At 42.1% G+C, this 24,048-nt stretch overlaps 1 protein-coding gene across 1 annotated transcript in view; it reads left to right on the top strand.

Annotated features, from left to right (window-relative positions):
• Positions 1–17,963, top strand: part of LOC114558305 (ephrin type-B receptor 2) — a 66,839-nt gene extending 48,876 nt beyond the window's left edge. Inside the window, exons 4-16 of the mRNA XM_028582185.1 lie at positions 769–924; positions 2,763–3,098; positions 3,403–3,527; positions 3,622–3,784; positions 3,890–3,998; positions 6,984–7,051; positions 7,196–7,318; positions 8,372–8,619; positions 12,586–12,801; positions 13,531–13,680; positions 14,507–14,700; positions 14,800–14,955; positions 17,855–17,963. Coding sequence (XP_028437986.1) covers positions 769–924; positions 2,763–3,098; positions 3,403–3,527; positions 3,622–3,784; positions 3,890–3,998; positions 6,984–7,051; positions 7,196–7,318; positions 8,372–8,619; positions 12,586–12,801; positions 13,531–13,680; positions 14,507–14,700; positions 14,800–14,955; positions 17,855–17,963 — 2,153 coding nt within the window. The remainder of the gene's footprint in view (positions 1–768; positions 925–2,762; positions 3,099–3,402; positions 3,528–3,621; positions 3,785–3,889; positions 3,999–6,983; positions 7,052–7,195; positions 7,319–8,371; positions 8,620–12,585; positions 12,802–13,530; positions 13,681–14,506; positions 14,701–14,799; positions 14,956–17,854) is intronic.
• The last annotated feature ends 6,085 nt before the right edge of the window (positions 17,964–24,048 follow it).

Below are 24,048 nucleotides of genomic sequence, written 5' to 3'. Positions count from 1 at the left end.
TTCTGCTCTCGGAGTCTTCTTCCAACAGTGGATTGGGATACCTTCACCATTGCGCTCTGGAGGTCGTTGGTGATGTCACTTACTGACGTTTTGGGGGTTTTCTTCACACCTACCACAATATTTCTGTCATCAACTACTGTTGTTTTCCTTGGCCGACCTGTTGGACGTCTGTTGCTATGAACACCAGTAGTTTCTTTCTTTTTCAGGACATTGCCCAATGTTTGTCCAATGGCTCTAGTCGTTTTTCCTTCTTTTCTCAGCTTGAAAATGGCTTGCTTTTCTCCCTTAGACAGCTCTCTGGTCTTCATGTTGGTTTATCCTCTTAAACAAGAAATACAGTCTTAATAGGTTTAAACCAAGGATAAAAACTTAGACTAGTCATGCAGAAAAAGCAACACCTGGGCAACAAGAAGCATCTCTCAGTCACATGTTCCAATACTTTTGCTCACTTGAAAAATGGGTGGGTTCAAACAAACGGTGCTATGTCCTGAGTTGTTAACACATGTAGATGTAAATACCAGGAAATAAAAGCTGACATTCTGAACTCTTGTCTCATACTCATCTTTTGATCTTAAACCCAAATGTCTTCAGTGAACAACAAAAACAAAGGAATTTGCATTGCCATTCCAATACTTTTGGAATGGACTGTATATATACAGTACCATGCACTTTGTTCCTAAGCTTGCTGGTCTAATTTTTTTCCCCCCTGTCCTTCCTCTTTCCTCTGTGCACCCTGCACACCCCCCACTGTTGTATATCTCCATACAGCTTGTGTATCAGGGTTCTTCAAGGCTGCACAGGGAGACCAGCAATGTCTGCAGTGCCCCATTAACAGCCGAACCACCAGTGAGGGAGCAACCAACTGTGTATGTCGCAACGGCTACTACCGCGCTGACTCTGACCCTCCACAGATGCCATGTACAAGTATGTATACACAAACTGTCATGAGAGCACACTCATGGATAGCAGTGTGCCTGCTGCAAACAGCAGCTCAAATCATTTGATATGAACACCTATCGCACAAACACTACAAAACATTAGGCTGTTTACACCTATCTCAAAGCACTTAGCTTACTCTATCGGCAAGAAGCATAGTAATTACACTTGCTGCTGTGTACGCATGATGTCATGCAGATCATTTGCGCACTGTGACTCTTAAACCTTGGCCCTCTGAACCCCCCTTTACTCGTTGGGGAAAAAAGCAAACTACCAGCCTAGCTTATTGTGTCCTCTCTTATAGTCCAGTAAAAGATATATGTATGACGATGCCAGCAAAAACTGAAAGAAAAATAAGATGCTAGTCCAGCCTTAGCAATGCAATGAGCAAAACAAACAAAAAAAACAGCTAATTTCTACAAATATTGCATTATGACACGAGCTGACAGCCCCCCTCCTACCACACAAACTAACAACATCTCCTGTGTCTACACATCATGACAGCATGCACACTGCCAAGTACCATTAGCAACAGACACTTCAGAACCGTGTACAGTGAACAGCAAACACACCACCACAAACACATAAGATTGTCAAAGCGGGCTATTAAATACATACGTGTTATGGTTTATTTTGGAAAACGGTCTGTAGCACCGCATTATGTAATAATCTGCCGCATTTTGTAATAGAAACCCTGAACGCAATATGTAAAATACAAAAAATTCTCTTTTCGTAATTTTGTAATAAAGTATCACATAATGAGGCAGTTCTTACAAAATGCCCAGGTTGCACTTTTTTTTTAACGAGTATGTAATAATATGGTGCATTATGTAATAACCACCCAAAATGCATGTCTTTTTCTCTACTAATGGCTTTGAAAAGCATTTGAAGAAAATATACATATCAATGAATGCCAAAATAAAATGGATTCAGAAAAAAAAACATATACAGTTTATTTTTTCCCATTGCACTTTTGGTGCCTTTGTTTAAAGGTCCTATGATATGCTGCTTTTTGGATGCTTTCATTTAGGCCTTGGTGGTCCCCTGATACTGTATCTGAAGTATCTTTTATATAGGCCTTAGTGGTCCCCTAATACTGTATCTGAAGTATCTTTTATATAGACCTTAGTGGTCCCCTAATACTGTATCTGAAGTATCTTTTATATAGGCCTTAGTGGTCCATAGGATGTGCCATTTCTGTGTCTGTAGCTTTAAATGCTATTGAGGAGGAGAGGGAGAGGTGGAGGCGGGCGGCAAGGTGGAGGGTGGGGGTGTGGCTTTGACCAACTGCCATGCTTCACTTGTTTGCAAGCCATGATGTCTCTCTCTCTTTCTCATGGGCAGGCCAAATTCTCTGGGTGGGCAAAGCAGAGAAAGGGGAGGTAACCTTTCCCCTTATGACATCATAAAGGGAAGATTCCAGATTGGTCCATCTGAGCTTTCATTTTCGCAAAGGCAGAGCAGGATACCCAGGGCTCGGTTTACACCTATCACCATTTCTAGCCACTGTGGGGCCATAGGCAGGCTGGGGGAACACATATTAATGTTAAAAAAACCTCATAAAGTATTTTGATTGCCATGGGACCTTTAAGGCGTTGTTACAAAAGTTAAGTCTTTGATGCTTTTGTCAAAGCATTCACTTGTAAGCAATTGGCAAAAACTGTAAATTACACAGATTGAAAATAAATCCAGACGAGGCAGCCGTAGTAAAGGAAAGTAGAAGCAAATGAAGAATCATGAATTGTTGCTAGCCTTCATTTACAATTACAAAAGCACCTTTTGAAGGAAAGTATGAGTATCATTTTGTTCTCTCCTTTTTCTTCCAGCTGTTCCATCGGCTCCACAAAACGTCATCTCCATGGTAAATGAGACCTCTCTGACGCTGGAGTGGAGCCCACCACAGGAGGCCGGAGGCCGAGAAGATGTTGTCTACAACATCATATGTAAGAGCTGTGGCAGTGGACGGGGTGGCTGCACCCGCTGTGGCGACAACGTGCAGTTTGTACCACGTCAGTTGGGACTGACCGACACCCGCGTCCACATCAGCGACCTCCTGGCTCACACCCAGTACACCTTTGAAATACAAGCTGTCAATGGAGTGTCTGACCAGAGTCCTTATTCACCACAGTACACGTCTGTCAACATCACCACCAACCAGGCTGGTGAGGCTTGCCCAACCTCTTGCATGGCATAACTCTGCACTCGGCTCTTAGTGGTATTTGAAGCTAATGCACTTCTCTGTGATCCTTGTTGTTCGGAGTTTGCACCTTCATGGTCGAATGCACTTATTGGAAGTCGCTTTGGATAAAAGCTTCAGCTAAATGAAAGAAATTCCTGTTGATTGACCATGAGTCGGTCCAACAGTTTCACTTATAGTTTCAGTAGTAGTTTCGGTTTCAGTAGCCTGTCTACGTGTCAGCATTTTCTCTCCAGCTCCAACTTTGCTTTCCCTTGTTCTGTCCTCAGCACCATCAGCAGTGTCCATCATCCACCAGGTCAGCAGAAGCCCTGACAGCATCACCCTGTCCTGGTCCCAGCCTGATCAGCCCAATGGACTCATCCTGGACTATGAACTGCAGTACTATGAGAAGGTACATCAGTGCTGATGATTAGTCATTCATCATTAATTACAGGGTTTGTCTGACTATTTTCTGATGTATAATTTTCTGATCCATGTTTTTTTAGAACCAGGCCGAGTGGAACTCCTCTCTGACGAGGAGTCAGACCAACACTGCAGTCATACGAGGCTTAAAGCCTGGAACCATCTACGTCTTTCAGGTTCGGGCTCGGACTGTCGCTGGATTTGGACGCTTTAGTGGCAAAATGTACTTCCAAACCATGACTGAAGGTAGGAATGACAATCATATGTTTGCTCTCTAGCATAGGTAGCTAATCAAGGCATCACATCCATATTTGAAATATATTTCTTGGTTTTGTGTCTTTTTACCTGTAGAGGAATATAAGTCCAGTATCCAGGAGAAGCTCCCCCTCATCATTGGTTCCACTGCTGCAGGACTAGTCTTCATCATTGCCATCACTGTATTAATCATTGTCTGCCGCAGGTGAGCCAGCAATGTTACAGGCCATGAAACAATAGAATAATAACTGTACAGATTAAAGAGTATCACTTATTGCTAGCTGTTAGCTGTCAGCAAGCAAACTAGCCACAGTAAACTAAAACACGCAATAAATGTGCCATAAAACAATGACCTAAAAAGAGCTCTGAAAAAATGAAGATATACAGGTACAGGTAGTAGTCAGTCAGTTAGTGCTAATATAGAAATACCGATGAATGGAGAGCTGAACAGGCCACCAGGGCAGATGGATAGATAGACAGATAGATAGACAGATAGATAGACAGATAGATAGATAGATAGATAGATAGATAGATAGATAGATAGATAGATAGATAGATAGATAGATAGATAGAGAGATAGAGAGATAGGTGATATCTGCCAAAATATCGAACATGCGTGTTAAGGTTAGCTGGCTTGGACTCAAATGCAGAACTCAAAGACAGGGAAGTGAACATGACTAAACAAGATTTATTCAACAGAATACTTAATTGACAGAGGTAGCTATTATTGGCCCCGATGCAGGCAATGCATGCATTTCAAAATATCTGGGCTCTTTGTCCCAAAATATCGACACAAATTGTAAAAATCTTGGCATTATGTTTGACAATAATCTTTTCCTGCAGCTAAGAAGAATCTCCAAGATTAGATTAATTTAATCTGGTACAAACCTGGACATAGCCATTCATGCTTTTATTTCCTCTCATTTGGACTATTGCCATTCGCGCTATACTGTACATACAACGGAGCTTAAAAAAACCTCAGCTAGTCCAAAAAAAGAGAGCATATTACACCAATTTTAGATTCTCTACATTGGCTCCCGGTAAAATTTAGAATTGATTTTAAGTTATTACTTATAACTTTTAAGAGAGCCAGGGCTCTGTTAGCTGTTCCGCAGATCAGACTGGCTCTATATCCTCTTTTAAATCACTTTTAAAAACTCATCTCTATAATACGCTTTTACAGGGTATATAAACTGACTGATTCTGCCACTTCTGTTAAGCACGTTCTAACCTTGTTTTTTAAAGTTATTATTATTATTATTATTATTATTATTATTATTATTATTATTATTATTATTATTATGCAAGGGGCAGAGTTCAGGGAGAGATCCAGGTCCGAGGCGGGAAATCCAGCAGATTCCAAGATTCAGGGGAAGGTATTCAGTTGGATCCAGTGTGTGTCCAGAGGTAATGTTCCAAAATCCAGAGCCTTGTGTGCAGGAGTGGAGTGGAGGCGGGAGTCAGACCAGGCCGTGGGTACAGTTGGTTTACGATCTGGCACAGAGTGACGGAATGAACCACAGGCCTGTATTACGAAGCAAGATCAACATGCCCTGGATTTATTTCAGTCACCCGGCTTCATCTAACCTAACAACCGCGGTTCCGCATAAGCTGTGTCACGACGGTGGTTAACAACTAGTTCCGTCAACCCAGGGGTTCCCAATCCAGCGGCGCGCGCGTTCACATAAAAGAGGCGGTGTTTGCACACCACGACCAATCACAAACATCTACCACAGCCGCAGATTTTACATAAGAAGAGCAAATTATTAATTCTACATAAATATGAAGAACACAGTACAGTCGCTGCTTCCTAAAGGAAAGCTGGCAAAAAATAGCCGACGCTGTAGATGTGTAAATCACAACGCTTATCAGTATCTTTCCCATCGGTCAGGCACAAGATCTGACACTTATGATAATTACACTTGTGCTTTAGCCTATTATTTCAGTTGCAATCCTGGCAGTGGTAAGCGATCGTGAGAGCAAATAAAATATATAAAAACATAATTCAAACCGCTGTGCGCATTGGCGACACACAGCTCAAGAAGCCGACAAATAGCTGATATGTAATTCCGTAGCTGATATGTAATTCCCTCCCATTAAAATCTATACTGTATATTTCATAAAAAATACCCATCAGGGAATGTTAACGGGGTTGTCAGTCTCTAAATGTTTTAACTTTTATGAGCGCACCCCTCTCTCCCCCTCTCTCCCTCTCACCCTGTCTCTCTCTCTCCCTCTCCGCACACAGAGCTCCACCGGATCTTCTAAGAACGGTGACGCCGTTATCAATCGAGCATTGATTGGTCAGTAGGCGGTGCTTTGACACCGGTTGATCTCTGATCTCCAACATAACCTGCTCCCGACCAGTTTAGGTGTTCAGCGTAAGTTACCACGGCGATTGAACCTGGTAACAAGTGATCCACCATGGTGATACACAAAACCCTGGGTTGAACCTGAAGTTACCTCGTTAACGCCAAATCTTGCTTTGTAGTACAGGCCTCTGCTCACCTGACTCCACAAACACACACAGGGAAGGGGGGCGAGGAGAGAGAGACAAGGCAGGAACACTACACAGGGCCAGAGTTCCTAACAATGCTTTGCTTAGGTCTTAAGAAAATCCATTATTGAACACTGGAGTTTTAAGGCACCACTTGCTTTTTATCTTCTTTTTTAACTGACACATCAGGCCGATTATCGGCCGTGGGACAGTCTGGCGAGGTCGGTGACTCAAATCTGTTCGGTGTGTCCCGTCTGGGGGACTGTCGGCGTTCATTTGACATGTTCTGTTTGTATGCACATCTCTTTCAAAACCATGGCACTGGGCAGCAGGAGCTCAGTCTGTAGGCACTGGGCTTAGGAAGTGGAGGGTCGCCATCTCTGGGAATCAATAAAGTCTGTCTTCTTCTTTTTCTAGAATACAGCAAATTCCTACTATAAATAAAATGACTGTTTCGGTATTACTAACACACCCTACTGCACATCTCCTTTCACTTATCACAAGAGTGCATAACCATGCAAGGAAGAACAAAACGTACGTACTGGTATGAAAGCTCACTGTTGGGTGTGTTCTCACAAAAACATTCCCAACTCAAGGTCCGCTGAGCAGCTTTCATCCATAGCAGCATGGTCTTCATCAGTGGATGAAGAGATTGATCAGTTGACATTTAAGCCTCTGTGTTTGTGTCCCCAGCCGGAGAAGTCCCGAAAGATCAGAGTCAGAGTACACAGACAAACTCCAACATTACACCAGTGGTCACAGTAAGTAACACGGCATGTTGTTATCGGATAGACTGGCAGCCATTAACGCTGATGTTCCATGTGGCAGCTTTTGTTTGGAAGAGCTGTTTCACTTGTGTGTGTGTGTGTGTAGCTGTTTCTGTCTCTTCTATCTCTCTGTTGAAGTGTCACCAGGAATGAAGATCTACATCGACCCCTTCACATATGAAGACCCTAATGAAGCAGTCCGAGAGTTCGCCAAGGAGATTGACATTTCCTGTGTCAAGATTGAACAAGTTATAGGTGCAGGTAAAGGAAAACCTTGCATGAAAAAGGAAAGGATGTCAGGTAGCATTGGAGCAAGCGAGGGCTGAACTCTGTCCTGTCCTGTTCAGTTGTCACAAGGGGACATAGGCGCCGATTTACGTTTCCCTCCATGGGTGCTCATGGGCGCACGCTCTTTAAATAAAAAAATAAAGTAGTGAAAACATTTTCGCATTTCAGAACCTTAGGAAATGGACAGCGGCCGACACGAACACACACGCCTATTAAGTCGATAATAAAGCCATAAAGTAGGCTATCTTTCAACTCAGGACAGCGCCACTTCTCACAAATACAGATAGGGTTGCAGATGAGAAGTTTAACTGACACGTAACCGCGATCAGCTTCGTGGGAATGAAGAATCAATGCCACCTGTCTAGTAGCCTAGGCCTAAACAGGAATTAGTGGGCCTGGCTATCGAAACAAACTGGATTAACAGAGATAGATTCATTCTATCAGACTTTAAAAAACAAGTTGCATAACCAGAGAAGAGGTGTGTGTGTGTGTGTGTGTGTGTGTGTGTGTGTGGGGGGGGTAAGGGGGGGGTCACTAAAGGAGGCGTTTTCATCCGAGAGACGCTGTGATTGGTGGATAGGATATGGAGCAGGGGACTGACAGCGACATAACCAATCACACTATAACAGACGCTCCACTTAACACCAACTGCAATGTTTAATTTTAAATGAATGTAACCTACTGGCAGTCTGGCACACATGGGTGCTCAGTATTTTCCCGTGGGTGCTCAAGCTCCGGAGCACCCACGGTATCGGCGCGTATGCAAGGGGACATTTTAGGTAACTCCTATTTAATTGGCTGGAAGTGTTCAGCAGGAGACTAAATCAGGGAATGCCTTGGCATATCCATGCAACGTGTCATATTACTGATAAGAACACAGTATATCTATAATTCCTGGGAAGATTATGTCAAAGAGAACTAAGATAGTGATAGTTGTTTAGTTACTTTGGTTACTTGAGTCATTTTTGAAGAGGTGTGTTTTGCTTAACATTCACTTTCCACTGACTGCTGTCATGTTGCCGTCAGGTGAGTTCGGGGAGGTGTGCAGTGGGAACCTCCGGCAGCCTGGGAAGAGAGAGATCCTAGTGGCTATTAAGGCGCTGAAGGCGGGCTACACTGAACGCCAGAGGCGGGACTTCCTGAGTGAGGCATCCATCATGGGCCAGTTCGACCACCCCAACATCATCCATTTGGAGGGGGTGGTGACCAAGAGCAGCCCTGTGATGATCATCACTGAGTTCATGGAGAACGGCTCCCTCGACTCCTTCCTCAGGGTAAAGGAGACACACTGAAGAATGAGAAAGTTTCCTCCCAGCCACTGGTCATGAGCGTCTCATGCATTTCACTGCACCTGATGTAATAAAAAAATATATTTTTTCAAAGCACAGACTAGAAAGTGAGTTTTGAATATGTGTGAAGTTCTGCTAATGGCCCTAAGTGGGTACATATTGCAATATCAATAAGTGATATATACATAAACAATTACTATTATTACTACTGTTATATAACATTATTTTGCAGTTTTAAACATATTCCAGCCGCTGTATTTGGAACAGGAGCTATTAAATGAATGGTATTATTGGCGGCCACTGGGTAATGTTAAGGCACACCTGCTGGGCTCTGTCATCTGGCTGCGGATCGTCATTTTCATCAATACCAGGGACAAAGCACCGTTGTCTGTCTGTCATCTCAAAACCAACAATGCTCAGTGATCTCTGTATCCTCAGGAAGGCTTTAGGGGTCAGCTGAGGCTTTAGGGGTCAGCTGAGCACAGGCGCCACTGGCACATCCTTCCTGCTACAGGAAGGATGTGCCATCCTGCTACACCATTCCCATCTGCAGTCACTAATCATACATTTCATAATCAACAAACATTTAAGTGAACAATGTAGCCTGATTCTGGTGCTCAAGGAAAGGTCGTCTTTCATAAATAATCACGGCAAATTTCATGGCTATTTCAAATGTTTGGTAACACTTTACTTGAAGGTATCTACATAAGAGTGACATGACCCTGTCATGAACACATGAACCCTAACCCTAACTGTAACCCTAACCCTAACTGTAACCCTAACCCTAACCATAACTTGTCATGACAGAAACCGAATGAGACTTACTAAGTGTTTCTGACTTGTTAAAGGTGCAATATCTAATACTGACAGCTAGTGTTTAAAAAGATTACTGCAGTACCAATTCAAAATACTGAAGAGAGTTGTTTCTCCCGCCCCCTCCTCCCCAGACTTGAAGTTCACGGAGGTTGCCAGGCTGAGACGGCAGCATCCACAACAATGTTGCTAGACGATTGTCTCACATAGCCAGACATTTCTTCACAGCACAGCAGAGTAGCTAACGTTAGATGCTAGTCTCACATAGCCAGACATTACTCCACAGCACAGCAGAGTAGCTAACGTCATAAAAAGCCCGTGCTCACGCGGAGCTCTGTAACCAACTGACAGACACACTTTTTCGGCTTAAAATTACAGTATGAACCGCTAAAAACACAACAACCTCACTGTCCTCTCCACACGCCAGTCAGGCACACTTCCTCGGCTTAGAATTATAATACGAAACGCTAAAATTACCACTAACTTGCCGACTGAACACACTTCATTGGCTTAGAATTACGGCAACAATCGCTAAACACACTGCAAACTCTCCTCTCTTCCCGATTTACAGCCCCCCTCTCGTGGCTTAAAATAACTCACCGTTGTCGGCTCCGGCCGCTGAACTACACGTTGTAAACAGCCATGGGCTGCTTGCCTGGTCCTCCCGGTAACATTAGCAATCAACAGGGTTAGCATGGCGGCGTTAGTCAGGACAAGTCGAGATCACTTTACTGGCTGTGTCTCAATTGTTTTTGCGAGTAACCAACTCGGGTACTCTAGCTATATAATTCAATGTGAGTACACAAATGTTGAAATGACATAAAATGCCCGTCCCTAGTGGCTGTGATAAATTAGCCTGAAGCTAATGCTTACCTGTTCAGGAGAAAATAAGCCAACTCTGCGTCCTTTTGGGCTCTAAGCTGTCTCCATCTTTCAAATACATCTCCAATATTTACCAGGGGGTTGTTACGTCTCTGGTCCCGTTCATTTGTTTGCTGCTTTCATGGCTGTACTACCGTTCCAGCTGTAGCGTGCTGGGTTTACGTTTTTACAGGTATATCTGGCAACCCGGACTGGCTGTCTAACTGGGTCGTTGATAATAACACACAGGCCGAAACACAAACAGAAATTCCGTCATGGAATGTACATTTCAAAAAGAAAAAATACTGACATTAGCATTGTTGTCAGAAAAGATAGTATTTCAGCTTAACAGGTTTCCTTAATATCTGATGAGGCATTGGTGTCATTTTTGGATTTATTACAGTACATAGGTTATATTACATATTGGACCTTTAATGTTTATGACACGTTCATGACAGTGTCATGTCACTCTTATGTAGCTACCTTCAAGTAAAGTGTAACCAAATGTTTTATGGTTTGAGGAAAAAGAGTTCCTGGAGATGTGAAATTTAAAGGTGACTTTCACTGGAATTATCCGGCCATGACTACTGATTAAACGGGAGAGAAATCTTTTAGCTCTGATCCTATTTCTACAACCCCAAATCAGAAAAAGTTGGGACAGTATGGAAAACACAAATAAAAAAAGAAAGTAGTGATTTCTAAATGTACTTTGACTTGTATTTCATTGCAGACAATGTGTACACAAAATATTTCATGTTTTGTCTGGTCAACTTAATTTCATTGTAAATATACATCCTTTCCTGTCATTCAGACCTGCAACACATTCCAAAAAAGGTTGAGACAGGAGCAATTTAGGGCTAGTAATCAGGTAAACTGGTTAAATAATGATGTGATTTGAAACAAGTGATGTCAACAGGTGATTGTAATTATGATTTGGTACAAAAGCAGCATCCAAGAAAGGTCTAGTCCTTTAGGAGCAAAGATGGGCCGAGGATCGCCAGTTTGCCAACAAATACGTGAGAAAATTATTGAAATGTTTAAAAACAATGTTCATCAAAGAAAGATAGAAAGACATTTGCTTATTTCACCTTCAACAGTGCATAACATAATTAAAAGATTCAAGGAATGTGGAGGAATTTCAGTGCGTAAAGGACAAGGGCGCAAGCTGAACAACCGTGATCTCTCAGGCGGCACTGCATCAAGAATCATCATTCATCTATAAGCGATATCACCACATGGGCTCAGGAATACTTTGGCAAACCTTTGTCAAGTACCACAATATGTAGTTCCATCCACAAATGCCAGTTAAAACTGTACTGTGCCAAAAGGAAGCCCTATGTTAACAGTGTCCAGAAGCGCCGTCGACTTCTCTGGGCTCGGAGGCATCTGGGATGGACCATCACACAGTGGAAACGTGTACTGGGGTCAGTAGAATCAGTATTTCAGGTATTTTGTGGGAGAAATGGACACCGTGTGCTCCGGACCAAAGAAGAAAAGGATCATCCAGACTGTTACCAGCAACAAGTTCAAAAGCCAGGGTCTATCATGGTATGGGGTTGTGTCAGTGCCCTTGAAAAAAGGTAACTTGCACTTCTGTGATGGCACCATTAATGCTGAAAAGTACATAGAGTTTTTGGAGCACAATATGCTGCCTTCAAGAAGACATATTTTCCAAGGACGTCCATGCATATTGCAACAAGATAATGCAAAACCACATTCTGCACACATTACAAAGTCCTGGCTGCGGAGGAAGAGGATACGGGTACTTGACTGGCCTGCCTGCAGTCCCGACCTGTCTCCAATAGAGAATGTGTGGCGCATTTTGAAGTGCAAAATGCAACAACGAAGACCCCGTACTGTTGCCCACCTTAAGACTTGTTTGCAGCAAGAATTGGACAAAATTACACCTGAAACACTTCAGTCACACTCTTCAGTTCCTAAATGTCTTTTAAGTGTTGTGAAAAGGAATGGCAACATTACAAAGTGGTAAATGCTTTACTGTTCCAACTTTTTTTGAAAGGTGTTGCAAGAACCAAAATAGGAATTTTGTTTTTTTGAAAAAAAAAAAAATGAAAATCATGAGGACAACATTAAAGTATGTGCTGTTGTATCGTCTGCAATGAAATACAAGTCAAAGTACATTTAGAAATCACTACTTTCTTTTTTTATTTGTGTTTTCCATACAGTCCCAACTTTTTCTGATTTGGGGTTGTAGTTTACAATCCTATTGTTCAGCACATGTAGTGTTAAGTCATGTGATGTTTTTTTTTCTTCCAGCAAAATGATGGGCAGTTCACAGTGATCCAGCTGGTGGGAATGCTGCGGGGCATAGCAGCAGGCATGAAGTACCTGTGTGACATGAACTATGTCCATCGAGACCTGGCAGCTAGGAACATCCTGGTCAACAGCAACCTGGTGTGCAAAGTGTCTGACTTCGGCCTGTCCCGCTTCCTGGAGGACGATACTTCAGACCCCACGTACACCAGCGCTCTGGTGAGTCTGCATCAGGACTATGTTGGAATCTCACGCAGAGGCACCATTATGTTGGAAACCACACGGCGGATATACCAACTATGTTAGTCAAAGTGTTAAAGGAACACGCCGACTTATTGGGACTTTCGCTTATTCACCGTATGCCCCAGAGTTAGACTGACGCACCCACCGCTAGCCTAACTTAGCACAAATCCTGAAGGTAACCGGCTCCATCTAGCCTACTGTTCCCAATAAGTGACAAAATAATGCCAACATTGTTCTATTTACATGTTGTGATTTGTAGTCACAGCGTGTACAAATAACAAGGTCACATGAGACACAGCCATCTTCTAACAGTATACATACTGGGAACTATATTCTCAGAAGGCGAAGCACTGTTACTTGGGCGGAGTGATCTGCTTGCAGCACCTGAAAAGCACCGTTTGCTCTTCACCATGGTGCAAATCACTCCGCCAAAGTAGCAGAAGTAGCAGTGCTTCGCCTTCTGAGAAAAGCTAACCCTAACCCTGATCTGGGAAATGGAGTAATGGCGTGAATGCAACGGCTCTGATGTTATGGGGCATTACCCTAACCCTAACCATAAAAATGATGATAATAGCCAGAAAAAAAGTTAAGAAATGAAGAAAATCAGCATAAAAGTAATGATAATAGGTTTGTTAAAAGCATTAGTGATAACTGTCTGTCTTTGTGTGCACTGTGCCACTGTTGCCCTCCCACTTGGTTTTCCAGGGAGGGAAGATTCCCATCCGCTGGACGGCTCCAGAGGCCATCCAGTACAGGAAGTTCACCTGGTCCAGTGATTGCTGGAGCTATGGTATCGTCATGTGGGAGGTGATGTCGTACGGAGAGAGGCCCTACTGGGACATGAGCAATCAAGATGTGAGTAAAGCATAGGAAGGTGATGGAGCCTCATCTAGTTTGAAAAGCTGCTGTGTGCTAACATAGCATTTTTACATTATTACCACAAGGAAGAGGATCCCGAATGGAGAAATTACAATTTACACACTACACACAAGCCTGAAATACACACACACGCTCAGGTCCTTTACATGCTCTAATGGAGAGATGTCAGAGCGATTGGGGGGGTTCGGTGCCTTGCTCAAGAGCACCTTGGCAGTGCCCAGGAGGTGAACTGGCTTCTCTCCAGCTACCAGTCCACCTCCGTACTGCGGTCCGTATAGGGACTTGAACCAGCGTCCCCCCTGGTTCCCAACCCAACACCCTACGGACTGAGCTTCTGCCTAATTTGTCAGTAAGGCATTCAGTATGTCCAGGTGACTCAAAAAGCACGCTGTCTTTTTACAAATGCCATCTAGGAGATAATCAGGTGTACTAGTACAGCTGTAAACCTGAGATATTTTGGTATACCAGCAAACTGCAGAAGAAATGCACCCAAGAAATATAAAGTTTTTTTCATGTCATGACTAAGAGTGAAATATTTCTACAACTTTTGGATATCGTTTCGGTCTTTCTGGTTCTAAAACGACGGCCTGAACTGAGTTTTTAATTTTTTTTAAAAAGAGTAAAAAATGACATTTGGTGACATTAAACAGTGGCTTGTTTAGTGCTGTGTGTGTGTGTGTGTGTGTGTGTGTGTGTGTGTGTGTGTGTGTGTGTGTGTGTGTGTGTGTGTGTGTGTGTGTGTGTGTGTGTGTGTGTGTGTGATGAATCCTGTTCTGAGACTCCACGTTGTTCATTCTTGTAGGTTATCAATGCCATAGAGCAGGACTACAGGTTGCCGCCCCCTATGGATTGTCCCAGTGCACTGCATCAGCTGATGCTGGACTGCTGGCAGAAGGACCGCAGCAACCGGCCCAAATTCAGCCAGATAGTCAGCACCCTGGACAAGATGATCCGCAACCCCAGCAGCCTCAAGGCCATGACACCGCTGTCATCAAGGTATGGAGAGGAAAGGACCTCTCTCACTACCACTGGGACTGACCTACCGCCTCACTGACCACCTCTGTGTTCTTGTTTTGTCTTCGTTGTGTCCACCAGTGTTCACCTACCTCTACTGGGTCGCACCACTCCAGACTTCTCCTCTTTCAGCACCGTGGAGGAGTGGCTGGACGCCATTAAGATGGGCCAGTATAAGGAGAACTTTGCCAACGAAGACTTCAGCAGCTTTGATGTTGTGTCTAAGATGACCATGGAGTATGTTGCTTACTTCCAATATTCCGACACTGTAGACCAGACAGATGACACAGAGAGAGATTTGCTGATGATACTAATCATCGTGGTCATTGGTAGCTAGTTATATGTGATTTTAAACCTAATATAGACGCAAGGGCTCCTAGTTTGTAGTAGAAGCAAATATCTCATATCCATATCTTCAAATTATAAAATGACATTGGAACCACTAATTTCCTCCTGATTTCGTCCCCCTATTTCAGTGTGAATTAATAGATTTTCTTTTTTGACATGTCCAAAAAGGTTTGGGAACTAACTTCTTTAATCCCAGCCTAGTTAACATGCTTCCTCTGTCATAATAGTTGTTTGTTTTTTTTACTCAGCCAAATATTGAACTTAACTTATCTTGCAAAGTACAATTTCTTTCTTATATATATATATATATATATATATATATATATATATATATATATATATATATATATATATATATATATATATATATATATATGTGTGTGTGTGTGTGTGTGTGTGTGTGTGTGTGTGTATATATATAATTTCATGCATATTTATTTAATTTACTCCAAAATGATATACTCATTATTGATATATTTTAGTATCAAAAATATGAATCCATTCAGAATTTATAAAAACAAGTAAATTAAATAAAATGAAAAGGGGAAACTAAGAGAATGAATATCAATCTAAATAAATGATAATCAAAGGCCATTGCTGAGTTCCTCATTCCAGCTCTTCCATAATTTTACACCACAGACAGAAACACAAAATACACCTTTACAGATTTGAAATTTACATTTATCGGTAGTGTATCATATTTGCTTTAAATATTAATTGTGGTGTTTTAACCAGGTCTGCCATCTTTATTACTTTTAAATGTATGAATAATTAACTGGTATGACCCCTACACACCCAGCATTAGAAATGATTCACATTGATGTTTTCTGTAGAATAAAAAGTGAATGTAATTTACTTTTGTAATTATTGCCTCCAAACCTCTGCATAGTAATTTAATATAGTTAAACCAGATAAGAGAGCTGATATGATGTGTAATTACCTAATTAATAGATGTCATATATGGAAAGGTCAGCAAATACTTTTCAAAAATAACCGGGCTAAACCTACGTCAAATCATGTTTGAGTGAAATGATAGAGATAGATCATTAAAAAGATGTTTTTACATCTTTACTACAAATAGTGGCCTACTGTCCTTTACTGCCTTATCTTTTTAAGACTATCTTTTATTCCTTTGGCATTTCTGCTTTATTTTGTTAGTGAGACAGACAGACAGGCTGTGGTACGGACTAACCTGAGGCCTATACTACAAATCAGGATCAACATGTCCTGGATTTCTTTCAGTTACCCGGCTTCACCTAACCTCACAACCACGTCGTGTCACGGCGGTGGGTAACAACTTGTTCAATCAACCCAGGGTTTCCCAATCCAGCGGCGCGCACATACATAAGAAGAGCAAACTATAATTCGACATAAATATGAAAAACACAGACATGGTTTTACAGGAAAAAAACGCAGGAAGGAAAGCTGGCAAAAAAAGCTGTTATGCGTAGGCCTAAATCATAACGCTTATCAATATCACTTCCCCATATGTCAGGCACAAGATCTGACCATAATTACACTTTTGCTTTCAATTCAGTTCAATTCAATTTTATTCATAGTATCAAATCATAACAAGAGTTATCTCGAGACACTTTACAGATAGAGTAGGTCTAGACCACACTCTATAGTTTACAAAGCCCCAACTATTCTAGTAATTCCCCCAAGACCAAGCATTTAGTGGTTGCCTTCCATAAATTATCGTTGCTTTAGCCTGTTATATTATCAGTTGCAACCCTGGCGGCGTTTAGCGATCGTGAGAGAAAATAAAAAATATAAAAACATAATTCAAATCGATGTGAGGCATTGGTTGCCAATGTCTCCGCGCACAGAGCTCCACCGGCTCTTCTAAGAACGGTGACGCCGAGCATCGATTGGTCAGTAGGCGGTGCTTTGACACCAGTTGATCTCTAATCTCCAACATAACCTGCTCCCGACCAGGTTAGGTGTTCAGCATGAGTTACCACGCCGATTGAACCCGGTAACAAGTAATACACCGTTGTGATACACAAAACCCTGGGTTGAACCTGAAGTTACCTCGTTAACGCCAAATCTTGCTTCGTAGTACAGGCCTCTGGACTGCTGTGATCGAGAGTCAATACTGACCATTATAATTACACAGTGACTTTACGTCAAAACATAGCTTGACGGGGGGATTATTTACATGCAAGTGACTTTTAAAAGTTTTGTGTGCCCGGAGTACTGTCTGAATATTTAACAGTCATGGGTAAGGGCAAAAAGCTGTACATCCACTCGCTGCTGCCTTGTCTAGCAGTCCTGCCCTCTAATACGACCCACAGGGTCCCCATATCTAAACCAGAGAAGGTAAGGGCCGTGGTTTTAAACACGTTAACGTTGTGAATCGGTCACAGATTGATTAGGTTTTGTCACCAAAACTACTTAGTTAGTGGTTTGGGTTAAAATCCTGACGCAGAACGTGACGCAGAACGTGACACGGAATGTGACGCAGTTCTGTTTTTTTCCATAAAGTTAAAAAAAACTCACCACAGACATGAACACCAGTCCTGAAAGTCCTGTGTTTGTTTGACGCTCGTATACTTTATATATATATATATATATTATTCATCAGATTAATCATTCATCAGAATGATGCCGGAACAAACAACTTATGGGGTCGTTTTTTTACGGGGGGAGGACAGTCTCTGCTTTGTAGCTACTCTAACATCATATTTTAAAAGTGTCAGCATCCAGAAAACAGTTAGTCTTGAAGGATTTCAAATGTTAGTCTTGCGGAATGCAGAGGTGGAACTGATCAACAATTTCTCCTCAGGGACATCGTCAGAGTGGGAGTGACATTAGCCGGCCACCAGAAGAAGATCCTCAACAGCATCCAGTCCATGAGGGCCCAGATGAACCAGATCACTTCAGTGGAGGTGTGATCTGGTAGACCAGGAGCCCACATGCTCAATTTACAGTAGGAACCCTGTGAGGACACAGACTGAGACTTCACCCTCCCACCCCCCCAACCTCCCACCCCCCCGTTCCAGCAGTGGGCTGTTTCCTAGTGGTTGCTACCTGTATTGCTGATGGCAGTGTTGCTGTTGTTGGACGCAGCAGCGGTAAGAGCTCGCTTTTTGAAAGCACCTGATTTGGTTGTTTTGTGTGGTCAATAGAAGCTCACAATCTCTGCACCCTGCTAAGAAAAATAAAACTGAAGATGTGTGCACTGGGAACGTTGTAGCACAGTGCCCACTTTCTGTTTTGTTTTGCTCATTCTCGTTTATTGGCTCTCAGACTGAACTGAAGTGAAGAGATTTTCAAAAGGTCACCACACATAGCAATGTCAGCATCAGTTACAAGCTGCAGACATCTGAATCACAGAACCACCAATCTCTTAAACCAGAGACTTTAAACATAAATCCTGTGGTAGCTGCTCCTCTGAAAATGCCGCACAATGGCATGACCCTGACATTTTTAAAAGCCAGTTGGCGTGGAAATACACTTCAGCCACCTGAAAAGGACCATATGCAAATGTTGACTGGCCCATGCTGTCGGTCGTTCACTGTGACTTCACTGAGGCTGTGTGGAGTTGCTATAGTCTGGGTCAGGAAACATTCAAAGTTCTTCTTAGTCCTGCGTGTGTGTGTGTGTGTGTGTGTGTGTGAGGTAAAGGAACGATTCGTTGTCGTTCAGTCATCAACTTTCACCACTCCACCATTAATGTGCAGTCTTTGAAATCTTTCCAATTCTAAAATTATCTCCCAGATCAATTGTGTGTTTTTTAAAAAAACTTAACACAGGTTGTACAGAAATGCACTGCACTCACTGTAGATAAAATCTCATATTTACAAGATTTGTATCTCACCTGATGCTCATTTGTCTGATCCTGTGTGTGTCAGCTTATCCCTTTCAAATCACCCACTGCACATTCATTGCACTTAACAACAGAGCATAGCCTTTAGCATTTAGCCAAACCTCTGTGCGCCCCTTCTTAACTGGGACTATCACAACAACCTACAGCATCTCTTCCTATTGCTGCGTTGATTAAATAGACTACTGATTTCATAATAATTACAAGATTTGCATCTCATAATTACGAGAGAACAATCTTTTTTTGTAAAATCACTAATACCTCAATGGGAAGGGCGACATTGTTTGTCAGTAGCTTCCAAACCCCATTAAACATCAACATCACTGTTACAACCCATGTGGCTGTTGGCTGCTGTGGTTACGGTTTGATCAGGTTTGGGCAGCTAAAGGTGCTTGGGTTAGGATTTTGTTTAGGGACTGTGGCTCCATAACAGTGTTGCGGTACTAACACCTCTGCTAATGTGACAGACGTCATAACTGACAGGGCCATTAGAGCTGTAAACGGAGGCAGTCTTTACAAGAAAGAAGGCATTATGACCTCCTACAAAATGAGTGTTTATCCTCTCAGGTTTTCTGTAGGACACACCGGTCCTCTGACTTTGTTCGGATTATTTTGTCCATGTGCATAGTCAGCTGAGGGGAGAGGCTGAGTGCCGTACTACTCTGGGTGGGGATTCTGAAGGTACACTTTGAGAACTCTATTTTGTTGTTTTTAAAAAGATGAATTTTGATAAAACTACTTTTTATAAATGATATGACATTAATGTATACTTCACAGGACATAGCAATCAATGCTCACCTTGGGTCATGTCCATGTCTAAGTGATTCTTTATTGGTATCGAGACATTTGGCATGTTACACCTCTTCCTTCTACTGTACTAGCACAAAGCACAGGTTTACCCACTCACTCTGATGTAGGCCTACTGTACACAAGTCAAAACCCGTAGAACCTGCTCTCGTTTGTAAATGGTCAGAATGTCCTCAATTCACATGAGGTACAACACTCCTGGTATTAATGATAGTGACCAATAGAACCCTAAATCCATCACATTAGCTTGCAATGGACAGTTGAGTTCCTTACATTCTTCGTGGGTCTTCCTTACGATCTGCTCGCTAAATCACAATAAAAACCACGCAGCCCAGGTTAGTATTTGATTTATTGTTCATTCCATGTGTTTCTTACACTGTCACAAGGCTGGATTACCATCTGGGCAAAGCGGGAAACCGCAGACAAAACGAGTGTAGTGGGTTAATCCCTCTTCTGATTGTTACATACTGTTGCACAATGAGGCGCTGGAGTTTGAAGAAATGCATTGAACTGCTTGACTTACAATATTTAGTGGTACATGTTTATGCTAAAACATATTCTCTATGTTGAGTGGACTGGACACTCTCTGCACACTGTTGGTGAGCTCTGTGTCAAACTTCCTGGAGTCACACAACTTGTTTGGCAATTTTTAATGACTGCAGTCTAAAAATAAAGAGGTGCTTCCACATATATTTTAAAGCTCTTTAAAGAAATTATTGTCAGGTTTTTCAATACTGTCAAGTCTGCACTATTTTTCTCATATTATGTGTTGCATTTATATGCACACTTGTCACTAGAAACTGAATCTGAATCACATAATTTGAATTTATATTGTTGAACTTGAATAATTGCATTGAAAAACTGAATAGCGTAATTTGAAATTAAAGTCATTAGTTTGAAACTGAATTCTAATAAAAAATAGAAGTTATCTCAGGACACTTTACAGATAGAGTAGGTCTAGACCACACACACATTTACAAAGACCCAACAATTCCCCCCAAGAGCAAGCATTTGGTATGACCGTGGTGAGGAAAAACCTCAGACAGAACCTGACTCTTGGTTGGCGGTCATCTGCCGCTGCCGGTAAGGAGAGAGAGAAAGAGACACAGAAATATGACACTTCATAATTATAGCAGTGGGTAAAATGGAATAGCATGATGCACAGTGGCAATTATAATAACAGTAAAGATAAAAAATTATAACTAGTAATAATAGTAGTAAGTAAGTAAAGTTTATTTCTAGAGCACATTTAAACACAGCTTAAGCTGACCAAAGTGCTGTACAAAGAAGCACCAAGGTGCTGTATAAAATGTAACATACATACAAAAAAGCATCCAAACAACAACAAGCAGCAATTTAGAAATACAGAATTATAGACATAACAGAATGAGTGTGTGTTAGTGTGTTAAAGAGGCCAACGAGAAAAATTTTGTCTTTAGCCTAGATTTAAGTACAGAAATGGAGGAAGCACATCTGATATCTGAGGGCAGCTGGTTCCACAGTCGTGGAGCAGCAGCTGCAAAGGCACTGTCAGCTTTTAGTTTGAGTCAAGATCGGGGGACATAGAGGAAAGATTTGTCCTCAGATCTAAGAGACGTTTGAATAAGATCTGTGATATAAGATGGGGCCTGACCATTAAGAGCCTTGAAGGCAATCAATGGTCTTAAACTGGATTCTAAAGTCGACGAGTAGCCAGTGAAGAGAGGCTAGCACCGGGGTGATGTGCTCACATTTTTTAATACCAGTCAACATCCTTGCAGCTGCATTTTGGACCATCTGTAGGCAAATTAATGAAGACTGGGGAAGGCCTAAATAAAGGGAATTGCAATAGTCCAACCTGGATGTAATGAAGGCATGAATAGGAGTAGCAGTGCAGGGCGTAGCAGGGCGTTGAGCAGGACCATGGAAGAAGTTGCAACTACGATTTAGGTGCCACCATAATCCAAGGAAACCATCCCGGATGGTTCTGGTAATCCATGGTTTCTTGTTGAGGAACGAAAACGTAGTTTTGGGGACAGTTGTTTCTGTTGTTTCACAAATGTAATCTACAACAGACTAAGTGAATCCATTGATGTCATCGGTGATGTTGACGGTGATGTCCTGGAACGTGCTCCAGACTGCATTGTGTAATTTAGACTATATCAGAGGCCGCCCGCCTCTGATTGGCTTAACCATTTCCTGACCTCACGTGTCACTGGGGGGCATGCGCCGTAGTTTGTTTACTTACTTTGACCTCAACAAGATGGCCGCATGGTCGCTCTTCTCCAACGCGGGTAGCAAATCTTCTCTGTGGCCGTTTTTGAATGGTGTGTAGCAGATGCACAAAGACACTGTACTACACTGTATATATGCATGGTATGCACATTTCAGTGTTTTCAGCTGATCCTATTCAAACTGGCCCTGTTTGATGTGTTTTAGAGAAATCCAGTTATTAGGAAAAACAAAGTTTGGTTTCAGTTCCTGTACTTCCTGTCTATTTTACAAATCTGAGCAAATAAGCAGGATGGCTTAGTGTCCAGGATTGTAAACTTTGTGCTCTTCCATCTAAAAACAGACAGAAAAAAATATATAAGCACCTTTTATCCTAAACTATCTTTTATTGTGTAAGAGTAGCCAAACAATGAGGTCTCATGGAGAAAAAAAAGAGAATCAATCAAATCCCTAATGTAGCCCTCAGTGACAGTGCATGTGATCCTGATTTCAGCCTGGATGAATGTCTACCATCAACATGGGCTAAATTGTGTTGCACTTACATCACTTACAAGATTTCTTTTTTTCAATTTTGCAACTATCGAGAAAGCTAAGTAAATATGTTTTAAACTGTTTCATGTGGAATATATTTCAAGTGTTAATTTTTCACAAAAAGCATGTGGATGTGGTGTGAAAAGCTCTGGCTCTTCCCTACCTACTGAATCTGCTAATTATGTAGCAGTGAGAGACGATACTGCAAAACACATTCACTGTTAATGGAGTTGTATTCCTTCTACTTGATATCATTTCTATTTTATTTTTTTTAATTATTATTATTAAATGACCATGCGAGTTTAGAGCCTACCACAGATGCACTGCTATAAGCACGGGCTGTCTCATTTCGGTATGTGTGCTCATTCACAAACAGAGAGAACAGAAATGACCTCACTTGAATATGACCTCTCTATGTACAGTTTTCTTTTTGTAAGTGTATCAGTGTGTGTGTGTGTGTGTGTGTGTGTGTGCTGTGCTCCGTCCATATGCTGGCCCATGTTTGAGCTGCACTGTGGCAGCTTCTCAGTACTCACATAGAGCTGAAATGGGCCTGTTTCTCTCAGTAGGTTTCCTTTATATTTTTTCTGTACAAGTTGACACAGTTCACATTTAAATTCTGAAGGAACATGATGGGAAATGTGCTTGTTTGCTTTCTCCGTTGGAGTGAGGTGTTCAGATGGATACAAACCTCATGTCTGTGTGTACAGAGCTTAAGTCAGAACATTCTTAGCCTATCTTAGCATATAGACTGGAGGCAGAGGGACAGCTTGCTAATTAACATGTCATATCGATGAAAAACATCCATCTGTCTGGTTAGAGTGCAGGTTTCCAGATATAATCAATTAGCACATGGTGTTGGTCTCTGTACAGACACGATGGTAAAACATAGAGACCAACTGATAAATAAACTTACCACAGATACAGTACAGGCCAAAAGTTTGGACACACCTTCTCATTCAATGCGTTTCCTTTATTTTCATGACTATTTACATTGTAGATTCTCACTGAAGGCATCAAAACTATGAATGAACACGTGGAATTATGTACTTAACAAAAAGTGTGAAATAACTGAAAACCTGTCTTATATTTTAGATTCCTCAAAGTAGCCACCCTTTGCTCTGATTATTGCTTTGCACACTCTTGGCATTCTCTTGATGAGCTTCAAGAGGTAGTCACCTGAAATGGTTTTCCAACAGTCTTGAAGGAGTTCCCAGAGATGCTTAGCACATTTTGGCCCTTTTGCCTTCACTCTGCGGTCCAGCTCACCCCAAACCATCTCGATTGGGTTCAGGTCCGGTGACTGTGGAGGCCAGGTCATCTGGCGCAGCACTACATCACTCTCCTTCTTGGTCAAATAGCCCTTACACAGCCTGGAGGTGTGTTTGGGGTCATTGTCCTGTTGATTTTTTTCAATCAATTTTGAATAAATCCCCAACAGTGTCACCAGCAAAGCACCCCCACACCATCACACCTCCTCCTCCATGCTTCACGGTGGGAACCAGGCATGTAGAATCCATCCGTTCACCTTTTCTGCGTTGCACAAAGACACAGCGGTTGGAACCAAAGATTTCAAATTTGGACTCATCACACCAAAGCACAGA

Source organism: Perca flavescens, chromosome 7 (assembly GCF_004354835.1).
Source record: "Perca flavescens isolate YP-PL-M2 chromosome 7, PFLA_1.0, whole genome shotgun sequence".
Taxonomy (NCBI): Eukaryota; Metazoa; Chordata; class Actinopteri; order Perciformes; family Percidae; genus Perca; species Perca flavescens.
This window is presented reverse-complemented; position numbering and strand designations above follow the sequence as displayed.